The sequence below is a fragment of the Pongo pygmaeus genome, chromosome 9, assembly GCF_028885625.2.
Source record: "Pongo pygmaeus isolate AG05252 chromosome 9, NHGRI_mPonPyg2-v2.0_pri, whole genome shotgun sequence".
Lineage (NCBI taxonomy): Eukaryota > Metazoa > Chordata > Mammalia > Primates > Hominidae > Pongo > Pongo pygmaeus.
Window position 1 is genome coordinate 45104413 of NC_072382.2, and position 12296 is coordinate 45116708.

The 12296-nt window shown below is 35.2% G+C and overlaps 1 protein-coding gene across 4 annotated transcripts in view; it reads right to left on the reverse strand.

The window, feature by feature from the left end:
• Positions 1-12296, reverse strand: part of SLC17A6 (solute carrier family 17 member 6) — a 44013-nt gene that overhangs the window by 11914 nt on the left and 19803 nt on the right. For all 4 annotated transcript variants that reach the window (XM_063671063.1, XM_063671062.1, XM_054441340.2 and 1 more), the window contains 4 exons: positions 8324-8438; positions 6869-6956; positions 4812-4898; positions 1911-2053 (listed from right to left, as the gene is read on the reverse strand). In XM_063671063.1, coding sequence (XP_063527133.1) covers positions 1911-2053; positions 4812-4898; positions 6869-6956; positions 8324-8438 — 433 coding nt within the window. The remainder of the gene's footprint in view (positions 1-1910; positions 2054-4811; positions 4899-6868; positions 6957-8323; positions 8439-12296) is intronic.

Below are 12296 nucleotides of genomic sequence, written 5' to 3' on the forward strand. Positions count from 1 at the left end.
CAGAACTTCTGCTCAAAATAACTGCAGCTAGTGGGCACCAGTGCATACTACCAATCTTCCACCCACTCCCATATCACCTCTTGCTTCTGAGTAGCCACCATAAGAAATTATTAGTCTATTTATAGAAGGAAACACAAAGGGGAAAGTTCTAATGCCAAGCTAACTCATGGAACAACTACACAGTAAAGATTTGTTTAAACCATTGAAGTTTAACTTCTGAATTATATATGATATGGTATTTTTCTTATTCATTAAGGCCAATTTGGCTCAACAATAATGGGTGATAGACTTTTTTTTAAAAAAACCTATGATGAGATGTCAAAGACAGGCATTCTCTAACAAATGAAGTAGAGAATCTGAGCTAGAATCAAACACACACCTAGAATAGGGAGCAGGAGGTGTTTGTTTTAAAAGAACAAATGCATAATATGTAAGGGGCATTGATTCTTCAACTAGTGTATGACACCTTTCAGCTCTTAGCATAAGGAAACTATCATTGATCAGATCGCCAAATGCCTCAATATGTCTAAATACACTAATTTTACTAAACAGTGTTTTCCTTTTTTTTTTTTTTTTTGAGATGGAGTCTTGCTCTGTCGCCCAGGCTGGAGTGCAGCGTAGTGATTTCAGCTCACTGCAACCTCCACCTCTCTGGTTCAAGCAATTCCTTTGTCTTAGCCTTCCGAGTGGCTGGGATTACAGGCTCACACCACCAGGCCCGGGTAATATTTTTGTATTTTTAGTAGAGACGGGGTTTCCCATGTTGGCCAGACTGGTCTCAAACTCCTGACCTCAGGCAATCCACCCCCCTCGGCCTCCCAAAGGGCTGGGATTACAGGCGTGAGCCACCATGCCCAGCCACGGCGCCCAGCCACCTTTTTAAAATATAATATCAGGTGGCTTTTGTATTAATTATTATGTACAATGTATCAGTGTTACATGGAATAAAACATTTGCATTATTGAAATAGAACTACGTTTTCTCTCTTTTTAGGTAAACCAGAAGAAATCAAATCATCAGAAAAAAGGGCTTCACAACATTGCCTTTATAATGCTTGATATTCATAGTAATAATCCTAAAAGATAATGATATTTTATCAATAAAATAATTAAATTATGTTATAATTCTTTTATATCAGCTGTCTATTATTGGCGTTCTAATGCTTCAGTATCTCCTAAACCACATATGACATAAATACACATGTATTAAACCTACATTTAGAATATAGTAGTCCTCCCTTAACCGCGGTTTCACTTTCTAAGGTTTCAGTTACTACTTCTACAGTACAATAAGGTATTTTACAGGGGAGGGGGGGAACATTCACTTAAGTTTCCTTACAGTATATTGTTATAATTCTATTTTAGCATTAGTCACTGTGGTCGATCACTTACTATACCCAATTTATAGTATATAAATTTTATCGTAAGTATGTGTGTATAGGAAAAACATTATATGTAGGGTTCGGTACTAGTCACAGTTTTAAGCAACCCGGGGGGTCTGGGAATAGATTTGTTCAGGATGCGGGGGGACTACTGTGGTCAATAAACCAAAAATTGCCTTTTTCATGGCTGACTTGGATTTTTTAATGTAAAATGAACCACTATTTATTGTATTTGTTTAAATTATAGACCATATTGAACTGTTTAAAAATATTGTTTAGGTTTGCAGTCATAGTTATCACCCAGTGTACATTTTTAAACGCTTAAGAAAGGATAAAGAAAAAAAATAAATGACAGATGGAGGAAATAGCTATTATTCCTAAGTCAGAGAATATGGATGGACCAAAATAAAAGAAGTTATGATTGATACCAAATTAGTTTTGCTGAGGAAGAACTTGTAAGATAGTTTGATTGGTCAATGGAGGCGAGATGGGAATAAGATAGGAATATACACCATAATAAATTTCTTACTTCCATTGCACCTAAAAGATTTGCACTCTCTCCAATGCTTTCTTCTATGTACCTACGTTCTTCATCTGTAATAGTAGGATGCTTTGCAGGACTTTCATAAGACACCAAAAGCCAAAACATGTACCAGACCATTCCAAAGCTTCCTGCAAGCAACAGTTCAGAAGGAGAAAGTCACTTCCATTTAACAGTGATGTGCTGGAATAAAGCTGCAATCATCTCAAGACAAACATATTCTATTAGAAAAAAGAATTCAAGCTTATGTTTCTCCAACTGACGTTAGCCATCTTTTCTTTTCTTTTGCCATTAAGCTTCAAACTTCTTAAAGGCCAGTCCTGTGGTTTTATCTCCTTGTCTCTATGAAATAGCACTGATATACAATAAGCCATAAATAATTATTAAAATGGTGTAGTTTGGAAGGTATTCATTCATCCGACAATACTTAGCAGTTAGCATTCTAGGCACTCTGGTTAAGTGAGAAAAATATAATGAAGAAAAAAAATTCCTGTCCTCAAAGAATTATTCTGGGGGTGAATTCTTTTCTTTATTGCCTACCTAGAATATATAAATAATAATAAATTTTAAAAAAAGAAAAAAAAAAAAAAAAAAAAAAAAAAAAAATAAAAGTGGTTGCATTTCCAGAGAAAAGAATTGCTCTTTTCCCTCTCCTGTTAGCACTTCCAGATCTGGCAAACAGACTATTAAATAAAACCTAGAATATTTTAGCACGAGTGGCTACATTACATAAAAAGTGGGCCTCTGTACTTAATGTGGTAACAACACTTTACGTGACTGTATACCATATTATTTTCAGCACATAGTATTGCCTATTGATCCTTCTTTGGGCAGACAAAAGTTATAAATTCCAAGGCCCTAAACTGTAAATCCTTTTTCATCCTATTCTTTATTTAATACTCTTTCCATTAAAACATGTCCTTTTTGTGCGACGTAAATCTGTAAGCATTAATAATAGCAAGAATCTCAAGTGATTTATTCTAATTTCCCAGCAGTTGGCCATTTCATTTTTCCCTCACACTGTTCTCTTTGTCCCTTGGGTAACAATCTAAATGCTTCTTACAACACTTTTTCTTTGGCCTATTCGATCTCTAAGAAGGGTTCCCTAACACCATACATAGCTTCTGATGAGCTGTGTTCCTTTTAACTACAGAACATTGCAGTAAACATGATTTAGGTTCAGATAGTGCTTAAAAATTCAGTATAATATAGTGTTTACAGAATAGAACTCCCAGATTCAAATCCTGACTGTGTCATTCATTTGCTGTATGATCCAATCAGTAACTGAATCTCTCTAAACCTCCACTATAAAATGAGATAATAATTCATTTTTGTGGAATTATAGAAAAGTTAAAGGAGGTAATGTATAAATCAACAAGCAGAGTGGAGGTAATGTATAAATCACCAAATAAGAATTCAAAAAATGAGAGATATTGTAATTTTATATAGTTATCATTACCACTAACAGAATTCACCTAAAGTGCCAGATACACTGCTAATTACTTTATATGTATTATCTTTTTTAACTTACTCCACTATACTGATCTTATCCCTTTAATCTTTAAAATATGAAAACTGAATGTGTGACTCCAGACCAAATTATTGTTACACACAGCAGGTAAGAAAGTACTATGATATGGTATTTTCAGATTATCTGTTTACTTTTTGTATCATTCAATGATAAATATCAAATGAGATATAACTCAAAATAATGATATTGGTTGTTTATGAGTGCCTTGTTTAAATTTGTATTCTTACTTTAAGGTCACATATCTTCAATTAAGTAATGGACAAAGGTACAAAACAAAGTATTTAATTGGATAGCCATACCAACTTGTACAATACATCCTATAAAACAAATGCTTTTAAACTTTGTTGAATTATTCACTCCCTTGAAAATCCAATGAAGAGTATAAATTAAAATCTGATTTTTAAAAAAATCTCCCTAAGAAAAAAAATTGTTCACGAATACCTACATGGCTTGCAATTTAGGGCATTCATGGATCCAAAAACCCATTCATGGCTTTTGAACCACAAAAAGAGTCCCTATGATAAGTGACATTTAATAACTTTCTACAAGCATAATAATTTGTTCTGATGAGAACATTTCAAAATGGGAATGAATTAGGGCAAATTTAGAAGCAGCCAAATACTGTTCTACCACATGACTTCATTAATATTTCAGATTCTCATGGCAATGTCCAAAGATGATATTAATCAATGACAATATCAGTTGGGATCCAGCTTTCCTTTATTTTTCCTTTCCTCATTATTAAAAAGTGCCTCTTAGAAAGAAAGACTGTAGGGATATTTTGAAATAGTTACAAAGTGAATATCAAGAGTGTTTTAGATTTAGGATTACATATTTTATTTCAATGTGGAGGCTTAATTGCCTTTAATTCTGGAGGACTGAGATATGCTGCTACAGCAGCTAACTGCTGGTATTTCATCAAGGAATTGAATAGTGACATTAGCACTACCACTCCCTTTCAGCTTTCCACCCCCATTCAATCTTGAAGAGGCAGAATCAGGAAAATGACCAAAAGGCAATAGCAAAGGGAGGTGACTGCTGCCTAACTCTTCCCTTTTCATCAGCTTTTAATCAAGAGCTAATTTAATATTTTTTCATAATGAAGGACATAGATTTACTAAATGACAAAGTTCCTGTCAGCAATGTGGTTGCTTTTTAAAACAAGAAATAACAATCTAAGAAAAATAACAGAGATGAAATATTTTCCTAATCCTCTCAGAATACAATGGAAGGATTCCTAAGAGAAGAAAATAAGTAAATATAGAAATGTATTTAGTGATTGATCTCATTGTCTGCAACCATTTTCTTTTAGCCTATGAACATTTCATTTAACTCTGTTGCATAGAAATATAACATACCATAGACATAAAACACTGAAGACCAGCCAGTGTACTGCACAAGAATGCCAGCTAAAGGCATTGCAATCACAGCTCCAGCATAGGAACCTAAAGTGTAAGGAAGAATGGGAGAAAGGTGAGTGAAATCAGTAGAAATTATTGATTTCATCTCACATTCCTTTGTTGATTCACACAGATGCTTGCACACTCAGGTACATGGGCCTCACACCCATGCACATACCCACCACCACCAAACACATATATGTCTATACATACACAGGAACACGGGATTACACAAGTGGATAACACCTACCTCCTACCCAAGACACAACAGAGATTTAAAAATAATAATGGAGACATGCTGACTGGCATGTGTCCTGCATGTCTGTGTGCTGGACTTGGGACAGAGTATGGCAACACTAACCAGACACCTAAAATCTATTCTTGCCACCTCAAGCATGTATCTCCTTGTAGCAAATTCATGCAGTTTCAGGTTTGTGTAGCTTTTTCTGACTTCATTTTAATTTTTTTTCTCTGCCAGCGGTCTCTTTGTTAGTATCCGTGATTGAAGGCATATTGCTTCAGTTCTCAAAGCATGGCCAGAAGATGTCATCAAGGTAAGTTATCACGTTTTTCCCCTATGGCAAATTTGTTTTCTTTGCTGTCCCATAAAACAGTTTAAAACATACTGACAATTCTCATGATAATAGGTAGCATTCATTAGCTTTTCTAGTGAATATCAACTAATTTATATCTCTTTGAATTTTACGTAGTGGGTTATTAAAGGCAATTGTAAAAAAAAAGGTCTTAGACATATAGACAGGAATGGCAATATTTATGCCCTGTGATTTAGACCCAAATGCATGTAAATTCAAATGCTACAGGCAATAATACTGTTAACCTTATGGTTTAAATATACAGCAAAATCACAGCAGCCTTAATTTCCTATTACTAGGATTATTTACAGCAGTTCTTTTTTATTTATTTATTTATTTATTTATTATTATTATACTTTAGGTTTAAGGGTACATGTGCGCAATGTGCAGGTTAGTTACATATGTATACATGTGCCATGCTGGTGCGCTGCACCCACTAACTCGTCATCTAGCATTAGGTATATCTCCCAATGCTATTCCTCCCCCCTCCCCCCACCCCACAACAGTCCCCAGAGTGTGATGTTCCCCTTCCTGTGTCCATGTGTCCTCTAATATCTGATTTGGAAAGGGAATTGCTTTCTTGCCTTACTGCTCTGGTAGAAAGAGTAAAACGTGCATTCTGCAGGCACAAAATGACCTTAAATTAAACTGATTGTCTTAAAATGTTTTAAAAGTTAGCGATGAACAAAAAGTAGCTTCAGATTAGCAGAAAGAGCTCCACACTTCAAAAGCTGGGATTGAAGTTTTAATACATGTTGATTAATTCTATTTCCCAAAATAGTAGTAAGGTCAGTTATGATCCCAAAAATAAAAGTTCCAATGAATGGGAAATTACAGCAACAGTGCTTAGGAGAATACTTAAAGATCACATTAATTTAATTAATTTAAATTATAATAGTTATTTTCTATAGGCATTTTATTCACTATAATTCAAACATATAGCTGTATCAAATATAAATTCTGAGAAACTGTTAGATTTTAACCCCAGGCAGAATTCAATGTAAATTTAATATTTATTTGTAAAAGTAAATACATAGTCTAATTATGTTTTTATCTCTGTAAATGTGTTTAAAATTTGTATTTTTATATCTTTGTGTCTAGGTATAATAAAAAGAAAATACTGAGGTTCTCAAAAAAATGTACTGCAGTATAAGAGTATTATAAAAACCACCCAGGAATATATTTGAAATCCTAGATGAAATGGATCAATTCCTAGAAAAATACAAACATAAGAATAAATAGAAGATTTAAGAAAAGCAATAAAACTAAAGAAATGGAAATGGTGGTCAAAAACCTTACCACTCACAGATGTTCACACAAAACCCAGATGGTTTTACAGGCGAGTTTACCAAATTTTCAATTCTTATTCAAGTTGTTCCTAAACTTTTACCCACCATAGCTGCATCTGCACACAGTACTCACCACAAAAGGAGGTGGTTGCAAGTCTACTCCTCTCTAGAGGTGGGGCCCATTTGCTCCATATCCCATGACATGCTGGGTAGGTCACACCCTGTGATGGGGGAAGATATGCATCACTGTCATCATTTAGGATCAAGAGTCTTTTTAGTATCCCGTTCAAATCCTCCCCACCCTTCAGACTTCCTTCCACCTCAATTTTTTTTTTTTCTGATTAAGGTAAAAGAAAAGACTGCATATTAATCAATTTATCTGCAATTCTGAACAGTTTGAAAACATTTGGGAGATCATTTTGTAGGGCATTAAATTCAATAAATCCCAAATATAAATATCTATACAAAGAAAAGTGAAGTTTAGATCCTTGGAGCTCACACTTCCTGAAAGCAGTGTCTAAAATTTAAGACCTTTAAAATTAGTAGTCTTTTTCTATTATTTTGAACCTATCTTTTTTTTGGGGGGGAAGGAGAGCGGGTTTTTTGGTTTCGTTTATTATTATTATTATTTTTTTAAGTTCTGGGGTACATGTGCAGGATACGCAGGTTTGTCACATAGGTAAATGTGTGCCATGGTGGTTTACTGGACCTATCAACCCATCACCGAGGTATTAAGCCCAGCATTCATTAGCTCTTTTCCGTAATGCTCTCCCTACCCCGCCCTTCTCCAATAGGCTGCAGTGTGTATCGTTCTCCTCCCTGTGTCCATGTGTTCTCATTGTTCAGCTCCCATTTATAAGTGACAACATGCGGTGTTTGGTTTTCTGTTCCTACATTAGTTTGTTGAGGATAATGGCTTCCAGCTCCATCTGTGTCTCTGTAAAGGACATGATCTGATTCCTTTTTACGACTGCATATGTATGAGAAAGGGTTTGTTTGTTTGTTTTTTAGTGCCTTAATATGTTACATTATTTATCTCTTTCCATTATACTCCATGGAAAGAGAAGGGGAAATTGGTAGGCTGAACTCGAGCTTTTAAGTGGAATTCTTTCAAAGTCTGCAGGCTGATGGAGCAAGAGATGATCATTAGAATTGGATGCCTCAAAAATGCATTCAGTGAAATATTTCACTGAAAACTCCTATCATTATTCAAGGCCATCAGGAACTTACTTAGTATAAAACTCCCAAGATATTAATTCATGATTATCAGCAGCAAAGGACAAACTCTAAAATTCTTATCATGACACATTAACAAAAGTCCCTGTTTTGTTTAAGTCAAATAGGCATTAAAATATTTCTTTAATCCCACTCAATTCTAGAGAGGAGGTAAGCAGTGACATTCATAGTTTCATATCACTTATGGACAAAATATCTGATTGTCTAACATTTCCAGTGTTTCACTTTTTATTTTAACTCTATTTAGATACAACCTAATACAATATATTTATTTATAGATAAAGACAAAGATAAACTGGTGGTTCTTAACTAAATGCCAATCTTAAAAAAGCTTCATCCTGAAGTTACGTACCTCAACAAGTCCCTGCAGTATTCTGACAAAGATGACACATCCATAATGCACTCTGGCTGCTGATGGAATTAGCATATTTAGGGTAGAGGTAAGAAGTATGGCAGCTCCGAAAACCCTGAAATAGAAAAGATGCAAACACTGTTTAAATGATTCTGCATCTTAAGTATACATATCTAAATTTCTCAGGTGAAGTTAAACATTTAAAGTAATAAAAAAATTGCCAATAATTTTAAGGTAGATTTTTTTTTCTAATATATGTTCTGGACTTGACAGCCTAGCCATTGTAAATACATACATGGGCCATCTAGAAATTCTATATTTGATGGATCAAACAATAAAAGGAGTCAATACATTTGGTTATACTATTATTTTCTTTATAGACTTAATTACAAATTGTAAATATTTAATAAATCAATATATGTTTTGGACTCTATTTCATTCTACAATGTAAACTGCTTAAGGGTAAGAGCTTGTTTTTCACATCCATTGTATCCTTGACACTTAGCACAGTGCCTGACACACAGTTGGTAATAACTGAAGAGTTACTGGAAATAATGAATGCATAAATAAAGTTATTCCTCACATTATGCAACTACTTGTAGCTTTCCTAGAAGCTGCACATACATAGAAATTTTATAAACGAACTTGTATTTTAAATGAACCAAGAAGTCTCTTGATTAAATCCCTTAGCACATGTTCTTGAAATAATGCAAATAATTATACTTAGTATATCCCTCTCAGGTTTCTCATTTTTTTCTTCTGTTTGAGACACATCTCGAGCAGCCTACATACAACCATTCAAGAAAAAAATGCTAGAAACGTAATGCTAAAGCTTTTGTCCATCTACAAGTAAAAATTCCATTCCTTCGTTAAAAAAAGAAAAAAAAATCTTCTGGTCCAGTGCAGTGGCTCACACCTGTAAACTCAGCACTTCTCCGGGAGGCCGAGGCAAGCGGATCACAAGGTCAGGATCTCAAGACCAATCTGGCCAACATAGTGAAACCCCATCTCTACTACACGAAATACAAATAATTAGCTGGTTGTGGTGGTGTGCGCCTGTAATCCCAGCTACTCAGGAGGCTGAGGCAGGAGAACTGCGTGAACCCAGGAGGCAGAGGTTGCAGTGAGCCAAGATTGCACCATTGCATCCTGGGTGGGCAACAGTGTGAGACTGTCTCAAAAAACAAACAAACAGACAACACTTCTATAATGTTTATACCAAGTAAGAAAAGTATTCCTTTAGCTCGGTTACTTTATAACTATTCCCTTGCAAAGATGTTTTGGGACATGCTAACTCCAATGAGCTAATCTATATATTTTAGGCAAATTTTATCAAGTCAAACATGAGCCTTAAATTCAGTCAATGTTGGTTGCCTCATAGAAGCTCTAATCTTTCTTGTGGGCACTTTTAAATGTTACTGTTAAAGACCTGGATTTCTGAAAAGGACCCTCAATGATTATTATTAATCGGCTACAGAAAGGTGAGAAATGACATCCTAAACGGCAGTGAATTAAAACTTTTTCTATTGATTATATACTGGTCAAATAATTTTGTCTAAAAATATATGTAGCCTGTATCCACCTTCCCTTAGTGGCTTCTCTCCACTGAGATAAATGATCACTCATGAAGTGAATATTCTGCTCCATTCTTCCTCTGTGCTGTTTGCCCAAAATAGATGTCCTTTTGTTTTAAGCCAAAGATAATTTTGCATGCTAAGGTTTGAGGAAAAACTTTTACCCAGGTTTATCTAATATGTGTGTCTTATTTTATTATAATTGTTTTAGAGGTACGATGCATAAATTTTATTTTCTGTGAATGTAACATTCTATCATCACTGTCTCCCCCTTTTTGAAGGGTTTGTAAATACGATTGTCTCGTGATAAGCTGGTGAGAGATGAATATTACCCATTCTTTAGCTTAGTTTCTTAACCTCTTCATGATTGAAATTTAGGCATAGATAACCCTTTGTTGTGGAGTGCTGTCCTGTGTACTGCATGACAATTAGCACCATCTCTGGCATTTATTCACTAGATGCCAGTAGCACACACCCCTCCTCTAAGTTATGGCAACCAAAAATGTCTTCAGTAATTGTCAAATGTTCCCTATGAGAAAAATCACCCCCTTAGTAAAGCTGAATCAAGTATGAATTATTTGTTGAATGTACACTATAGTCAGAGCTAAATTTAATGAGTGCTTATTCGACTTGCTAGATACCATATTAACACTTCACATGCCATAAACTCCACAAGCACCTAACAACCCAGCAACGTGGGTATTATTCATATACCAATGTTATAGATGGAGAAACTAAACCTAAGATAAGTAAAATCACTAGTTCAGGTGGTCAACTAGTTTTAAGTAGGGGAAACCTGTTTCAGATACAGTTCTGTTTTATTTAAAACCCAATGAGTTTTGCCACTAGGATTTATACCTGATTATGCATATACTAGGTAGTTAGTAATATACTTCAGCATTCAAACTGTAAATTTAAATGATAATCTTTACAAAGCCACTTGATATCACACTATTAGTTCTGAAATAAAATGCCGATAGATTACTTTTAATGTTTACTTTTCATTCTTACTCTGAATAATGTTTCTAATTATACAATATCATGGCATAATTGAAGTGGTTTTAATTTTAAGTTCCTTAATTTCTACACGGTCTTACTCTGTCACCCAGGCTGGAGTGCAGTAGCACTATCTTTGCTCACTGTAACTTCTGCCTCCTGGGTTCAAGCAATTCTTATGCCTCAGCCTCATGAGTAGCTTGGAGTACAGGCCCACGCCATCATGCCTGGCTAATTTTTTGTATTTTTAGTATAGACTGGGTTTTGCCAGGTTGACAAGGCTGGTCTTGAACTCCTGACCTCAAGTGATCCACCTGCTTCCGCTTCCAAAAGTGCGGAGATTAGAGGTGTGAGCCACCATGCCTCATCTCTTAATTTCTTTATCTATCCTTTTTTTCATTATTAGTGGGCACTTGACCTCAAAATCCATTGAATTCCCTGTAACTAAGAATCCATCAAACTTTACAAACCTCATCTTCTTATTTAATTTTATATAATTTTTATCCTAATTAATATCTAAGTAATTAAAATTCTGATTATCAAAATTCTTGCCCTAAATGGAAAGCCTTTACACCTTGTCTTGCCACACAGCCAAAATTGAAGCAGCCTCCCCATTCAATATTCATTCATGCATTTACACTTCAAACTTCTGTGAGACTATATTCACAGGAGAGTATTATGTGGAGAAGGTAAGATTTACAGGTCATTTACTGTAATTTCTCCATTTATATTGACTCATTTAATTCTCACAACAACTCTCTGAGTTGTTAGACTTTCCTTTCATTTTATAAATAAGGAAATTGAAACAAAATGTGGCCAAGAGAAAAAGCAAGTAGTAAAGCTCAGATTTAAATCCAGAGCTCTCTGACGTGAAAATCTGTGCTCTTTCATTCACATGATGTCAGCAGGCACTTAGAACAAGAAGAGGATGGACCTCAGTGTAGTAGGAGAGGGAGAGACCAGTAGTCCAGAGACAATGTGTGCCAAAGGCCACAACAGAAGTACAGATAGAAAACAACAGAGGAAAACATTCGTCTCAGCTGAGTTGACCAAGTCACAAACCTTTGGTAGGGAAACTTTCAAAGATTAATATGAAAAAGAAGAAAGACTTTCCAAAAACAAGGAATGGCTCAGCAAAGCTTCACAAACGGAAGAGGTTACCTTCTGTACCAGAAACTAAGGAAGTATTGAAAACGGCTGAACATAGTGGCTCAGGTGCTTAGGAGAAGGAAGAACATCTGGAGTGGGATGCTGGATGAGGAGGCTTTGAGGAAGTGTTAGATAGTCCAAGAAGGTGAAGGGTGAACTCCACCAGTCTGTGACATCTTGGAGATTATTGAGTCTGGGGTGACCACAGAGGGTGACAATTATACCCCTAAAGTGAGGTAAGTATGAAGCTTAGT